This window comes from Cebus imitator, unplaced genomic scaffold (assembly GCF_001604975.1).
Source record: "Cebus imitator isolate Cc_AM_T3 unplaced genomic scaffold, Cebus_imitator-1.0 Scaffold487, whole genome shotgun sequence".
Classification (NCBI taxonomy): domain Eukaryota; kingdom Metazoa; phylum Chordata; class Mammalia; order Primates; family Cebidae; genus Cebus; species Cebus imitator.
Genome location: NW_016107802.1, coordinates 830420 through 847181, shown reverse-complemented (window position 1 = coordinate 847181; position 16762 = coordinate 830420). Strand labels below are relative to the sequence as shown.

At 44.5% G+C, this 16762-nt stretch overlaps 1 protein-coding gene across 1 annotated transcript in view; it reads left to right on the top strand.

The window, feature by feature from the left end:
• The window catches only part of IL2RA (interleukin 2 receptor subunit alpha), a 51962-nt gene that overhangs the window by 26515 nt on the left and 8685 nt on the right, over positions 1-16762 (top strand). Inside the window, exons 2-3 of the mRNA XM_017513192.2 lie at positions 12306-12497; positions 13951-14061. Coding sequence (XP_017368681.1) covers positions 12306-12497; positions 13951-14061 — 303 coding nt within the window. The remainder of the gene's footprint in view (positions 1-12305; positions 12498-13950; positions 14062-16762) is intronic.

Genomic DNA, 16762 nt, shown 5'->3' with positions numbered 1-16762 from the left:
CGTGCCACCATGCCCAGCTAATTTTTTGTACTTTTAGTAGAGACGGGGTTTCACCGTGTTGACCAGGATGGTCTCGATCTCTTGACCTCGTGATCCACCCGCCACGGCCTCCCAAAGTGCTGGGATTACAGGCTTGAGCCACCGCGCCCGGCCCTTAGATGTAATTTTTAACATTTTAACATGAATCCAGACTTCACAAAGTCCAGATTTAACCAATATCATAGCTCTCCTCTAAAAGAATAAATAACCTTAGAGCAAATTGCCTCTACAAACCTTTTCTATACAATTCTGTCCTCTTCCTCCTTGCTTCTTTGTGTGCATTTATGTTTGCTATTTGAAAGAATTTCCTGAAAGTAAAAGTGAGATTTTTTTAAACGGCAGACATGAGGGCAGCAATGGTAGACTTTCATGTGACTTATGTCCTGCCACCTTGAGCTGTGTGGTTTAGGCAACTTACTTAATCTCTCTGAACCTCAATCTCTTGCTTTGTAAAGCGGGGATGACAATATCTACCTTTCAGAGCCGTAGTGAGCATTGAAGGTAATATATGCAAAGCAGCAGCACAAAGGCAAGGCTCAGATATCATAGTTGTTATTACATAAATAACCCCAAGTGGAGGGCCTGAGCCCTCTGATTTCTTCAAAGATAATGATCTGAACTAAACCACAACATCACACAAACACCTCCCAGCACCCAGATACTTTAGACATAGCTCCACCTCTTTTTAAGAGATAACCTTCAACAGACAGGGGGAAAGCAAGCTCCTTCTTGAAGATTATGATTCTGGATGTTGGAAAAACATTGAACTGGGAGTCAGGGGACTTGATAATCTGTTATAAACCAAGGCTTGTGGTAATCCAAGGCTTGCCACAAACTTGTGGAATGACCATAGGCTCAGTTTCTTATGAATGTAGAGGTTGACCTTATGATCTTTGAGGTCTCTTCTAGTTCTCAGATTCTATGATACCTTCAAAAGGGATTTTCAACATGTTTTACACTATTTTATTTTGCACCCAAATCACTTACTTTCTATAAGGCCTAAACTGCTTCTTTGGGTTTCCCAAGGAAGTGAGAGACAACCTTTGATTAGGCATATCTTTGGAGTTCTTATTAAACAGTAAACTTCACCTAACTCTCAGAGATAGCCTCTGGCTCCAACATCCTCTTTCCAGTCTCCCATGGGGATTTCTTCTGGGAGCCAATGAGCTTAAGGGATTGTGCAATTTGCCGTGGGGGGGGGGAGGGTTCTTTTCATTTCATATTACAGACAGAGCACCTGAAATGAGAAGGGACCTAAGGGAGCCAGTGAGCGGAATAGGAGGAAGACTGGGCTCTCTGACACCCAGAATCTGTCTGATTCTGATACAGAAGATGAACCATGTTAGAGCAAGAACCAGATCCCTCTTTACCTAGTGGCCCAAGCTTTTGATGCACACCTGTGTCCCTTGTAAAGCTTAGTGAATCATCATCTAGAAGTTTCCTGTGCTCTGTGAGTTACTGTAATCTTCACTGGGTAAAAGTAGAGCTTAAAGCTCTGATACATGGATAGGGAAGAGGAGAGGGATGAAGGCTTTTACCCAGTGCTGGCTGGGCTGAGAGTAAAACAGTTTGACCTTGATTCATCCACAGAGCAAAGGATCTCATCTCAGTCTCGGTCCACAGCCTTTAGAAGCCCATTTTTTCCTTTATCTTTCATGTTGCTCACACGGGCTGCAGGGGCCAGGTGAGTTATCTCTCACTTTGAACATCAGAGAAGAAACAACAACAAAAAAATGACTCAACCCATAAACGCTTCTCATCCACTCAGCTCTCCTCCAGCCAATGATGTTCTATTGACTGTTAGGTGCTGAGTGAAGAAGCATCTGGGCACAAACAGCTGGGGATACAGATGCAGCAGCGCTCACAGCGCACTGGAGGCGTGGGGTCCTGTCCTCACCGAGGGGCAGGTGGAGAGGGGACCGAGCAGCAGCCGGGGCCTTGCTCGCTGGAGATTCTCACTACCCCAAGTGTGGTCTGCGGATCTGCAGCCCCAGCATCGTGTGGGAGCTTGTTAGAAACAACCTCAACGGGCCTGGCGCGGTGGCTCACGCCTGTAATCCCAGCACTTCGGGAGGCCGAGGCAGGTGGATCATGAGGTCAGGAGTTCGAGACCAGCCTGACCAACATGGTAAAACCCCCATCTCTACTAAAAATACAAAAATGAGCCAGACATGGTGTCAGGCAACTGTAGTCCCAGCTACTCGGGAGGCTGAGGCAGAGAACTGCTTGAACCCAGGAGGCAGAGGTTGGAGTGAGCTGAGATCCTGTCACTGTACTCCAGCCTGGGCGACAGAGCAAGACTCTGTCTCAAAAAAAAAAGAAAAGAAAAAATAGCCTCCACAACCACACGTGCCCTGTCAAATCCCAATCTGCGAGATCCTGGGCGGGGGGGGGAGGCGGGTGGGGGGACGCCAAAGTTTACAGGAAGGAGGGGGGGGGGGGGGTGGTCTGCACACACGCTGCTGGGAACCACCTCGGCACCCGTCCTGCCGGCTCTGGGGCAGCCAGCCAGGATGTCCTTCCTCGGCTGTGGCGTCCGCTCTCTACTCAAATGACTGTCTCCCACGTCGCCTTCCAGGGTGGGTATTTCTGGTTAACTTAAGGGAGGCAAAAGTAGCTCAAGGCAAAATGAATTTTAGTTCTACTCCAATTCTAATAATGAAGAGTTAAAAATTAAAGGGGCAGCTTTCAGACTGGGGGAGTAGAGCTGTGGGTATGAGGCCAAATCAGATAAAGAGGGCTGGTTATTCCACATCAGGGAAGCCCGCGGGCGCTGTGTTTGTCCTTACTGTGAATGGAGCCTCTTGTTTGTGCGTTTTGTTTTGTTTCCACTTAAGCTCAGTGGCAAGAAATAATAAGGCATCTTGCCAGGAGGAGCAGATAGTGACGAGGAAGGCAAAGACCACCTCATTTCACCAAGTTCTTCATCTTTTATTTGAAATCCAATACGTAGAGGCCGCACATTTGTCCTTCTGGGAAGAGCGATAAGTGATTGAGAGCAGAGTGTCACACTCGAAAGGAGAGAGCAGGTGTCTCGGAGTCAGAAAAGCTGGCTTGAATCCCTGTATCTGTCACTGTTTGTCCTGGGCTAGGTCGTTCTGGTCATGTATGGCAGGAAATGGCTGGCCTTTCCCCTTCTAGCAGGTACACGAAGAGACAGAGAAGTTGAATCTTTAGCAATCCACTGAATGGGAAACCTCACAGTGGAAAGAGAAGCCCTGTCCAGGGCCATTCATTCATACCCACCTTTCTCCCAGACCTGTTCTGTGATGCAGTCCAGAGGAGGTGGCCCTCCATCACTGTCACTTGTGATTGCCAAGGTCTCAGCCAGACAAAGCAAAAGCTCCCACGGAGTGTTGCCTTTCAACTGCATTCGGAATTCCTGGGGGCAACAAATCCACAAGAAAAGATACACCCACGAGCGTGCACTTCAGCAGCAGTGATGAAGTGAGGTGGAAAAGGATGAGCGGCAGGTGGGATTCTGCCCGTGTCTGTTTAATACCATCCACAGCGAAATCCAGCGTAAGATGTGAAACACTCTCAACATCAGAAGAGCTCTGTCTGACTCTTGTCTTGTGCGTGTTCCAGGCCAAAGCCCTCGGCATTTTCAGGATTCACGACAACTGCTGGCTGTCTCTTTTTCCCTCTGCCCACATAAAAGGCACAAAAACTAAAGAGGAAGGCCACACCACCGCAGAGCCTGTGGTTCAGGGTTCTCCTCCTGGGAGCCCTGATTCCTTTCTTTCTTTTTTTCGTCTCACCTTAACAGTGTCCAGAGTACGTCCATTGCCAGAATAGGGATACAGCCTGCTTGGAGCCCCATGTGGGGCCCAACGCTCAGGAGCAAAGGGAGAGACAGATACTAGCCATGTGTGCAACAGAGAAAATCCAGCTCCACAGAAATCATGTGCAAGAGCAGCTCCGTCCAACCTGAATGTGGCTTTGGGAAGCCACCTAGAACTTGGCCTGCTGCCACTCACCCACTTACAGCCTGCTACCATGAAGGCAGGCCCCAACTCTCCATCCCTACTGTCACAGGGAGACCCAGGCAAGACCCTGAAGCAAACAGAAAGCCCCTGGAGTCGGGGGGCAAGGGACCCCTGGCTCTCTCAGGGTGCCATTCAAGTTTCTGGGCCAGTCCTAGCAGACTAACTACCACCCAGTTGCCTGGTGCTGGGCAGGGTAGACAGGGACTCCACTGCTTCTCAGCCTGTGCCAACCCCTTTGGGTGACACCCTAGGATGGGGTGGGGAGCCCCAACTTCTAATCCTTGAGCGTTTACCACCCCATGCCCCCAACTCCCAGATTGATCATCTCAAATTTTCCCACAGTCTGTAGGCACCAGACACTTCACTCTCAGAAAAGATGATGATGTCTACATCCAGAATTGCCCATACTTTAAAATTACAGGGAGGAAAATATTCCCTTTCTCACCTTTTTTTTTTTTTCTGCTTTTAAGGTGGAAATTTGTTCATTACATTTTCCCATCTTCTAAGGAAAATTCTGTCTTCCTCCCAAGCTCCCAGGCCCCTTGTGGTGTGAGCTGGGGGAGTGTGTAGAGCTGGAATTGGAAAATATTTGAGGAAATAATGGTTTATGTTGAGCAGACCCCCTGGGAGAAGCAGGAAGTGGGTCTGGAAAGACAGGAGGAAATGTGAAGGCAGAGAAAAGGCCTTGCTAGCTGAATTTTGAGAAGTAATTTTTAGCATGGTTAGTGAGAAAAACTAGAGAATGAGGGCAGTTGTATGCTGTCTTAAAAAATAAAAGAATGGGCCAGGCGCAGTGGCTCAAGCCTGTAATCCCAGCACTTTGGGAGGCCGAGGTGGCTGGATAACCTGAGGTCAGGAGTTTGAGACCAGCCTGGCCAACATGGCGAAACCCCGTCTCTACTAAAAGTACAAAAATTAGCCGGGTGTGGTGGCGGGCACCTGTAATCCCAGCTACTCGGGAGGCTGAGGCAGGAGAATCGCTTGAACCCAGGAGGCGGAGGTTGCAGTGAGCCAAGATTGCACCACTGCACCCCAGCCTGGGTGACAGAGCAAGACTCCATCTCAAAAATAAAAATAATAATAATAAAATAAATGAAAGATTGATCATATAGAGAAAGATGATTTTAACATTTTGGAGTTACAGAAATGGAATCTTCCTTTGTTATTGTTGTACAAGACTTTTAGACAAATATTTTATTCTTTTTTTGGATGTTGTTCTGTTGCTGCCTTTATAACACTATGCTGAGAAGGGCTAAAAAGTATCCCAAATTTATTCCCATTAGCTTGGAAAAGAGCAACCCTTCAGGGTACCTTCCCTCACACTCTTCCACCTCCTGCTGCCTTCAGGTGATGTTTGGAACTTCCTGGCAAGGCCTTTCAGGGAAAAGGACAGCCAAGCTCTTCAGTAGTTACTGAGCTACAGACCTGGAGGTGTCATGTTCCTAAATTCCGGGAAAGCTTCTTTATGAAAAGAAAGTCTGTGAGAATAAGAAGTTCTGAAACTTCCCCTTGTCCCTGCATGACCTCTTCAGACACTTAGGCTAATTTATAATGACTCTGAAAATGTCCATGACCTCGTCTAGAAAAACTCACCATCATGGAATTAAAGCGTTTCTAAGGCACAAAATTGCCTCCAAGACAATTTGTCTGCTTCTTTTCAAATTGATGTGTTTAGAAATGTTCTTGGCTTGTGATTGAGAGCTCAGATTCCAAAAGCATCTGAGGTCAATCCTGGCTATTTGTGCTAATGAATAATTACAAAATAGTTGCTAAGTATGCTTCTCCATGATTTTGTTGAGCTAAAAATTACTTGTAAAGAAATGCACAGATCTGAGGCATACAATTTCATGAGTTTTGACAAATGTGTACAGCTGCATAAACGTTCTCATTACTTCTGCCTTCTGGTCAATATCCACCTACCACAAGAAACCACTCTCTGTCTCTAGATATAACTTTTGTCTTTTTTTGAAATTCATATAAATGGAAGCAAAGTGTAGGTACTATTTTGTGTCTAGCTTATTCTATTCAATATATTTTTGAGATTTATTAATATTGCCTGTATCGACAGTTCATTGTTTTTATTTTTGAGTGGTTTTTGTAGTATGACTATATCATAAGCTACTTGTCTGTTCTCCCAATGATGGATATTTGAATTACTGAGTTGGTTATTATTAATAAAGCTACTATGTCCTAGAATAGAAGGGGCTTAATAAAAGAAAGAAGTTTTATTTTTAAATAAATATTTTATGAAGTCTTTCTGTAGGCTAGGCACAGTGGCTCACACCTGTAGTCCCACCACTTTGGCAGGCTGAGTCGGGTGGATCACGAGATCAAGAGACCAAGACCACCCTAGCCAACATGGTGAAACCCTGCCTTTACTAACAATACAACATTAGCTGGGTGTGGTGGCGGGCGCCTGTAATCCCAGCTACTTGGGAGACTGAGGCAAGAGAATTGCTTGAACCCAGGAGGCAGAGGTCACGGAGAGACGAGATGGGGCCATTGCACTCCAGCCTGAGCAACAAAAGTGAAACTCCAGCTCAAAAAAAAAAAAAAGAAACTCTTTCTGTAAACACACCTTAGATAAATACCTAGGAGTAGAACTGCTGAATTGTAGGGTAGGTATATATTTAACTTCAATAAAAATACTTTTTTTTTTTTTTGAGACAGAGTCTCACTCTGTCACCCAGGCTGGAGTGCAGTGGTGCTCTCAGCTCACTGCAACCTCTGCCTCCTAGGCTTAAGCGATTCTCCTGCCTCAGCCTCCAGAGTAGCTGGGACTACAGGCATGTGCCACCATGCCTGGTTAATTTTTATACTTTTAGTAGAGACAGAGTTTCACCATGTTGACCAGGCTGGTCTCGAACTCTTGATCTCAAATGACCCACCCACCTCAGCCTCCTAAAGTGCTGAGAATACAGGCATGAGCCACCACGCCCAGCCAAAATACTTTCAAGTAAGTGTCCCAAAGTAATTGCATTACTAACACTGCCATCAGTAATGTAGGAGAGTTCTGTAGCTCTGCTTCCTCTCCAATATTTGGTGTATCAGTCTTTTATCCATTTCCTCCATTTCCCCAATGGACTATCTCATCATCGTGGTTTTCCATTTGCGTTTTATTGATAGCCGATATTAAGCACACTTTCAAGTGTTTATTGATAATCATATATCTTCTTTGGGGAAGTGATTGTTCAAATCTTTACCCATTTTTTGGGCTGTTTGCCTTTTAGTATTGCTTTGTTGTTCTTTACATATTCTGTACACTAATGTCTGTGACAAATATATATGTTGCAAATATTTCTCTCAGTCCATCATTTACTTTTCATTTTCTTAATGACTTGGATGAGTAGACATTTTCCATTTTTTCTTTTATAGTTAGTGCCTTTGCCTCCTCCATAAGCAATCTTTGCCTGTCTCCAACTTGCAAAGCCATTTGCCCTTACCTCTTCTAAAAGCTTTATAGTTTTGCCTTTTATAGTTACTTCTATAATGTATAGATCTAGTATATAGATCTTTGTGCTTATATATAAAATAAAATTAATTCTTGCATAAGAGGTGAGGTTCTTTTTTCTTCATACATTTATCCATGTGTTCCAGAGCATTTGTTGAAAAGATTTTCCCTTTCTCATTGAATTTCCTTGGCACATTTATTTGTGAAAAACAAAAAAAAAAAATCAATTGAAGAAACATGAATGAGTCCATTTCAGGACTTTCTGTTCTGTGTCATTACTGTTTGTCCTTATGCCAATACTATGCTGCGTTGATTTTCATAGTTTTGTAGAAAGCCTGAATATCAGATGTCATGAATCCTCCAAATGTGTACACCTTGTTACGATTGTCTTAGCTATTACAGGTCTTTTCCATTTCCAAGGAGGTTTTAGAAATAACTTGCCAATTTCTACTAAAAAGTGTTGGATTTTTAGATTGTAGTTGCCTTGAATGAATTGATCAATTTAAGGTGAATAGATTTTTTAAAATAAAGGTTCCAGTCTATAAACCTTGTATATTTTTCCATTTGCGTAGTTTTTTAAAATACGTCTCAGCAATATTTCAGAGTTTTCAGTTTAGTGGTATTACAAGTTTTTGGTAGGCTTATTTATAAACATTTTATGTTTTTTAATGTAATTGTAAATACAATTGTTTTTAAAGTTTTAATTTTCTAGTTGGTTGCATCAGTATATAGAACTAACCTACAAGTGATACATATATATACTGAAATTGCTAACCTTGCTAAATTCTGGTAGCCATTTTGCAGATACCTCAGTAATTTTATGTAAACAATCATGTTATCTGAGAATAATGTTTCTTAAGATCTACTTCCTGATATTAATACAACCATGTCAGCTTCCTTATGTTTATCTTTGTAGCATATATCTTTTTCTATCCTTTTTCTCAACCCATCATTTTTATTGTATTTCAAGTGTGTTCTCCTGAAGACAGGTTATAGTTGGGCCCTGCTGTTTAATCCAGTCTGAAAGTTTCTGTCTTTTAATGTATGAATTTTTGTCCATTGATGTCTCATGTGACTATTGATAGGGTTGGCTTCGAGTCTACCTTCTTGCCTTCTGTTTCTCAGTTGTTCCATTTCTATTTCTATTACTCCATTCTTCCTTCTCTCTTCCGTTTGGCTAACCAAACAAATTAAGTATTCTTCTCAGCTGCACTCTCTTTCTACTGTTATTTGGTGGTTTCTCTAGGCTATTCAGTACGCATTCTTAACTTGTCACAATCTACTTACTTAATATTGTACCATTTTCTACGTGATATAAGAAACCTAAAACAGTACAATTCCATCTTCCCTAACTTTTATACTAGAACTGCTGTATATTTTACATTTACATGTTCAATAGAACCCATTGTACCATATTATTATTTTTGTTTTAAACAGTTCTCTTTCAAAGACATTAAAAAGTGATCTTTTCACTTATCTAAGTATTTGTTCGTGTTCTTCGTTGTTTCCTGCAGATTTATATTTCTAGCTACTGTAATTTCTCTGTTGCTTGAAAATTTTTCTTTAGCATAATGCAGATGTGCCAGAACAAATTCTCTAAGCTTTCTTTTATCTGAAAATATACCAAATTCATTCTCATTTTTGAAGGATATTGTCTCTAGGTAGAATTCAAGGCTGACAGGCTTTTTCTTTTAAAACTTTAAGTACGTTGTGCCATTATTTTCTGTCTTCCATAGTTTCGTTGAGAAGTCACTCATTATTCATCATTGTTCCCCTGCAGGCATGTGTCCTTTCCCTCTGACCACTTTTAAGGTTTTCTCATTATCTTTGGTTTTCAGCAGTTTAGCTATGATGTATCTAAATGTGCTTTTCTTTATATGTATCCTGCTTGGTGTAGTGAACATCTGGATCTGTAAGTCAATATTTGTCATCAAATTTCCAAAAATTTTGGCCATTATTTCTTCATATATTTTTTCTGCTCCATGCTTTCTCTCTTCTCTCCTTGGGAATTCACTTAAATGTAGGTTACATTATTTGATATTGTCTCACAGGATACCAAAGATCTATTCTTTTCCAAATTTTTTGTGTACATCAGTTTGGATAACTTCTATTGATTTGCCTTCAAGCCCTGGCTGGGCTCATTTCAGATATTGTAGCTTTTAGTTTTCTTATTTTTAAAAATATTGGCTGGGCACAGTGGTTTGGGCCTGTAATCCCAGCACTTTGGAAGGCCAAGGCAGGCAGATCACCTGAGGTCAGGAGTTTTAGACCAGCCTGGTCAACATGGCAAAACCCCGTCTCTACTGAAAATACGAAAATTAGCTGTGTGTGGTAGCACGTGCCTGTAATCCAAGCTACTTGGGAGGCTGAGGCAGGAGAATCACTTGAAGCTGGGAGGTGGAGGTTGCAGTGAGCCAAGATTGCACCACTGCATTTCAGCCTGGGCAACAGAGCAAGACTCCATCTCAAAAAAAAAAATTAATAGTTTTCATTATATACTGAGATTATTCTATTGTTTCACTCATTATAACCATTTTTTCTTTAAATTAGCACTTGGCAATTTTTTTTCTGAAAGGGCCAGAGCGTAAATATTTTAGGCTACCTGGCCATATAATCTCCACTGCAGCTGTACACTCTGCCATTATAGCAGAAAAGCAGCCAAAGACACAATGTAAATAAATGAGTGTGTCTTTCTTCCAATAAAACCTTATTTATAAAAATAAATGGCAGCAAATCTGCAGGTCATAGCATACTGACCTCTGCTTTAAGTCATTGAGCATACTTATTACAATTGTTTTAAACTCCTTGTGTGCTAATTCCAAAATCTGGGTCATTTTAGGGGTCTGGTTTTTTGTTTTTTTTTTCATTTTGAGACAGTCTCACTCACTCTGTAACCCAGGCTGGGGTGCTCAGCTCATGTAACCTCCACCTCCCAGGCTCAAACGATTCTCCTTTTGCAGGAGTTAAAGGTTAAGGTAAACTTCAGTCCAGTCTCTGAATTACCGTTCTCTTTTTCTGGACAGTGAGAAAAAGGAAAGGAACACAGCTACCATCTATTTCATGCCTATTATTTTCTGGGCTTTCTGCAAGTTACCTTAGTATATTATTTCCTATAATCGTTAAGTCAATAAAATAATGATTTGTTTTGTTTTGTTTTTTGAGACAGAGTTTTGTTTTTGTTGCCCAGGCTGGAGTGTAATGGCACAATCTTGGCTCACTGCAACCTCCACCTCGCAGGTTCAAGTGATTCTCCTGCCTCAGCCTCCCGAGTAGCTGGGATTACAGGCGCATGCCACCATGCCCAGCTGATTTTGTATTTTTAGTAGAGACAGGATTTCTCCATGTTGGTCAGGCTGGTCTCAAACTCCCGACCTCAGGTGATTCACCCTCCTCAGCCCCACAAAGTGCTGGGATTACAGGCATGAGCCACCGTGCTGGCTTAAAATAATTATTACTACACCATGAAGCTGAGCCTTAGAGAAGTAAAACAATAAAACTATGTGGCTCATAAGCTGCTGGAGCTAGAAGTTAGAAATCCATCTTTCTCCCTTCCCACCATGCTGCCGGCTGCTCTTGCCTTATCATGGAATTACCAAATTTATTGAGTGCTTATGTTGCCTGTTCCACTGTAATTTCTGGCCCATGGAGCCCATTTAAATTGCTTTTGCTTAGTACCTTGTTGATTAGAGATGGCCAAGCTGTCTGATTTCTCCCTACCTTCGGTTTTTAGTTTAGTTTTTTTTTTTTTTTTTTTTTGAGACAGAGTCTTGCTGTGTCATCTAGGCTGGAGTGCAGTGGCATGATCTCGGCTCACTGCAACCTCTGCCTACTGGGTTCAAGTGATTCTCCTGCCTCCGCCTCCCAAGTAACTGGGATCACAGGCACATGCCACCATGCCTGGCTACTTTTTTTGTATTTTTAATAGAGACTGTGGTTTTCACCATGATGGCCAGGCTGGTTTCCAACTCCTGACCTCATGTGATCCACCGCCCTGGCTTCCCAAAGGTCTGGGATTACAGACCCCTGCTTTTCTGCCTCTTCCTGTCCCCGCCATCTCCCCATCCCCTTCTTTTATCCAGCATGTGATATTTTCCCCCAAAATTGAATCTCTGGAAGCAGAGAACTTGTTGCCAAGTATGCAATGGAATTATTTTTCTGATTGGACCTGTGCATGTTTCCCCTTCATAGTTTGATGTTTGACCATTACTTCTGATGTCCTTAGTGAGACACCAGAGTCCTTCTTTTCAGGCTGAGGGAGGGTAGGGTCTTCATAATATAGGAAGGTATTTGGTGAACTCAGAAGTGGGCAGGTGAGTGTGAAATACACATTCCTGTTTGCCAGATGTTCAGTGAAGCACTTTCTGTGTATTTCTCAAAATTATGGCACAGAATCATTAATTATAGAAAGTCTAGCCATTTGTATATCTTAAAAGTATTTTGCACAGACACATTGTGTCCCTTAATTAAATAGACGTAACTCTGCTCCTTCCTTTCTCCACATTTCTTGGCCCTCCTCTCTCTTTCTATACTTGCTTGACATGAGGCATATGCAGAATAAAACCTCATTAATTTCTACTCATCAGGTTTGAAATACATTGTGCTTTGGAGAGGAACTTGCTTGTCAGTAACTTTTGAGCCAGCTCTGATACAAAGGCTTCTAAAGGACAACGGTAGCAGCCTTAGTTCCTTTCTAGCAAAAAGTGGGGCATAAAATCTTCTTTTAAATAAAGTGAAGAAATAGGCGATTAAGTCATTACAGGATTAAATATGTGAGTACTTGCCTGGGGCCTCTTGAGCTCCTAATAGGCTTCACTTTTTCTTTGCAGAGCTCTGTGACGATGACCCGCCAAAGATCACATACGCCACGTTCAAAGCCTTGGCCTACAAGGAAGGGACCATGTTGAACTGTGAATGCAACAGAGGGTTCCGCAGAATAAAAAGCGGGTCACCCTACATGCTCTGTACAGGAAACTCTAGCCACGCGTCCTGGGAGAACCAGTGTCAGTGCATAAGCTCTTGTAAGTGTTCCTTCTGTGACTACCGAGAAAAGGGAAGTGCAACAGAGTGAGACGGAGCCCGGCTTCTGCTCCCTCAGCCCTGCAGACACCCATGGGCCAGTCCAGTCTACAGGAAAACTAACTTCAGGGATTCCTGAAATAGTCATTCACTAAACACAATTTTATTACTATTTTTGAGACAGTCTTGCTCTGTCACCTAGGCTGGAGTACAGTGGTGCAATCTCAGCTCACTGCAACCTCCACCTCCCGGGTTCCAGTGAGTCTCCTGCCTCAGCTGCCTGCGTAGCTGGGACTACAGGCATGCACCACCATGCCTGGCTAGTTTTTGTATTTTTAGTAGAGATGGGGTTTCACCATGTTGGCCAGGCTGGACTTGAACTCCTGGCCTCAAGTGATTCTCCTGCCTGGGCCTTATAGGCGCACACCACCATGCCTGGCTAATATTTCGTATTTTTTGGTAGAGATGGTGTTTCACCATGTTTCCCAGGCTAGTCTTGAACTCCTGGGCTCAAGCAATCCTCCTGCTTCAGCCTCCCAAAGTGCTGGGATTATAGGTGTAAGCCACCACAACTGACCTAGATGCCCTCTTTTATCCTGAGCTGGAATTCTGATCACCCTCCCTTCACTGAGGCATTCAAACTCAACTCCTTTGCCAAACTCTTCACAATAGAGAGAGGGTTGTTCTAGAAGTTTCCTTGTCATTGCATCAAGATGGCATCTCTAATTTTAAGCATTCTGAACAGCCTTAGGGAGCAAAGGATCAGTGCGTTGTGGAGTGAGACCACTCCTGCTGCCATCAAACAACACAGAGATAATTGACAGCAAGCAACAAGTCCCTTTTGGTGAGACACACACACACATATGCATAACATATGCGGCATACAGACACACATACACACGTTCAGAAACATGTCGTGGGCACTGCCATATGCACATGAATACTGAGCGGCCGGTCCTGGGAGGGGCGTGAGCCAGCACCACCCGAGGGAGGGAGTGCTCTGGTTTCATCTTTGTAAGCTTGGCAGACACCACCAGACACATCGTGGGCACGGCCAGGTGTGCTTCTCCAGTGAATAAATACATGAACAGTGTTTTGTTTTGTTTTTTTTGAGACAGATTCTCACACTCTTACCCAGGCTGGAGTGCAATGGCGTGATCTTGGCTCACTGCAACCTGCGCCTCCCGAATTCAAGCAATTCTCCTGCCTCGGCCTCCCGAGTAGCTGGGATTACAGGCGTGTGCCACGACGCCTAGTTAAATTTTGTATTTTTAGTACAGACAGGGCTTCACCATGTTGGCCAGGCTGGTCTTGAACTCCTGACCTTGTGACAGGCCTGTCTTGGCCTCCCAAAGTGCTGGAATTATAGGCATGAGCCACCGCGCCCGGCCATGAACAGTGTTTTCTATCAAGGATTTGTGAAATCATCTGCATGATTCCATCCATATTTTCTAGCCCCTAGGAACACAACAAAAAAAGTGACACCTCAACCTGAAGAGCAGAAAGAGAGAAAAACCACAGAAATGCAAAATCCTATGCAGCAGGTGGACCAATCGCGTCTTCCAGGTGAGAGATGAATCTGCCTCCAGCTCACACCTATGAGCCCACCCTTCTCTTGCAGGTAGATGATGTGTACCCAAAGGAAGAAAGTCTTCCCTGCCTTCCGTAAACACAGGCATGCCGCTCCCCTCCTCCCAGGACATCACTGCGGGCAAGAACAAGTGCAGGCTGCTCAAAGGCTGTTTGCTCAGCCACTTAAGCCAATCTGATGGCAGCTAGTCCAGGCCTGGGCTTACTCTCTGGTTTGGTAACCGGCCAAATAGAATTCAACCCAAATTCGACTCAACTTACAAGCATCTGTTGGGTCTGTGTGCCAGGCTGTGTTGATAGAAGACACAATCAAGAATGTGACAATGATCCCTGCCCTCAAGGAAATGCTCTGTGTCTTCCCCTTAAGCACAAGACAATGCACTGCAAAAAAATTGTTTACTTCCCAGTATTGCTTTCAGGGAAATGTTACAAAATGTGCATGCCACTCTTGTGAGTCTCAAAAGCTCCAGACGCACATGTCCTGGCCAGCAGTCTGTGCGTGAGTGCGTACTGCAGCCACCCCTTGCCTGCCCTCAGCTTTCCCAAATGAATCATGATTCAGTCATGGTGTCAAGAAAATGGGCCAGGTGCGGTGGCTCACGCCTGTAATCCCAGCACCACGGGAGGCCAAGGCAGGCAGATCACGGGAGGTCAGGAGTTTGAGACCAGCCTGAACTCCTGACCAGCCTGGCCAACATGGTGAAACCCTGTCTCTATAGTCATACAAAAATTAGCCAGGCATGGTGGTGGGCACCTGTAGTCCCAGCTACTCAGGAGGCCAAGGCATGAGAATTGCTTGAAATTGGGAGGCAGAGGTTGCAGTGAGCAGAGATTGCACCACTGTACTCCAGCCTGGGTGACAGGGCAAGACTGTCCCCTCTCAAAAAAAAAAAAAAAGAAAAACAGAACCCGCTAGGAAGAACTTAGCTTTCTGAGGTCAGGCCGACCTTAGGAAACTTCAGAGCTCTATGCTAATATATAACTTTACAAAGAACTGGATCAGATATCATCCCATTGGAGCCTGGCAATACAACGAGTCAAGGACCAGGAAGTGTTGCTTCAATTTACTGAAGAAACTGAGATGCAGAGAAGTTAAAAAGACTTGGCTAAGCTCACATAGTAGGGCTGACATCAGACCTCCTGTGTGATCTAATCAGGGCTCCCAGATTAGATGAGGAAACTTTCTGCTCATTACTTATTTTAAATTAGTTGGGATTTACTTACAGCTTCCATTATTGTATTTTTTTGAACTGACTAATCTAGGGGCACAGCTGCAACACGATGTTCTTACCCTTCCCTGCCCCCAGCTTTGTCCTGGAATGGCGTTTCCAAGCACGTGGGTTTGTCTTACTCTACTTCCTCCACATCACCCTGCAGAGTTACTGGAAGGCGTCAAGAGGCCAGCGCTTTGTCCTTTCTCGAAGGCTGGTTCTGGCTGAGGGATGTTTCGAAGATCGTTTCAGTTCGGGTGTTTTCATTGGAAAGAAGCAAACCCAATTCAAACATGTTCAGATAGTTATGAATTGTATTGGCTGTCAAACAGCCTTTTATCCTGAGACCAAAACACAAGCTCAGTCGTGATGTTCAAGGTGCCACACAGCAGGAGCCAGCCTGGGACTGGGACAGAGCCACCCAGCTTCCTGCTGGGGCAGAGGCTCCGTAGGAGACTTACAGAGGCTGTGCTGGGTATGCAGGGCTGGGGAGAGTCTGGAGGTTCGGAGCACATGTACAGTTTCACAGGCTGGGGTTAGAGGGCACATACAATTCCATATGTCCAGGTTGGGGGCTGTGGGTGGGGAATTCTGAGATGTAATCAGAACAAGACAGGGTCTCAGGCCACAGGTAGTTGGGTGAGTGGAAAGCTCTGTGGCATAGGAAATTTTGAGAGTTTTGACGGGGTGCATGTGTGTCAAGCTTCAGGTGTGTCTTGATCAGAGATGGTGCTCCATTTCCCTGAGGTTCCCTCAGCCTGTCCCTCCTCCTGGCTTTGGTGTTGTCCCCAGTCCTTCTGCCATCATCCCAAGATGCCCACCAGCCACCCCCGAGAATAAGCTTCCTCACTTGTCTGGAAGAAATCCAAGGTGGTCCTCATGCTCCACTGGCCCAAATAGGCTTGAGCCTGCCTTTGTGCCTCAGCTAAGACTGCCCCACCCATTCCCGTCCACTATCAACCCCTGCTGTGTCTTCCAAGAGCCAGCTGTGGTGTTCCTCTCTCTTGGGGCAGCAACAATCAGAATGAATTGCTCATTCCTCTGTGTTCGTACAGCCAGCGTCTGCTCCTCGTGACAATCTTCACATGCCTTTCTTCCCCAAATCTGCCCCTTGCAGGAGTGACAGGGTCTTCGTGCTTTCCCACAGGGTCTAGCAAACTTCCCCATGCTCAGGTGTTCTCAACATATATTGGTTGAAAGGATGAGCAAGCATTCGAAAGAGTAAGAACCGGTCGGGTGAGGTGGCTCACGCCTGTAATCCCAGCACTTTGGGAGGCCAAGGCGGGCAGATCACCTGAGGTCAGTAGTTCGAGAGACCACCAGCCTGGTCAACATGCAGAACTCCCATCTCTACTAAAAATTAGCCGGGCGTGGTGGCAGATGCCTGTAATCCCAGCTAATCGGGAGGCTGAGGCAGGAGAATCGCATGCACCCAGGAGGTGGAGGTTGCGGTGAGCCGAGATCAC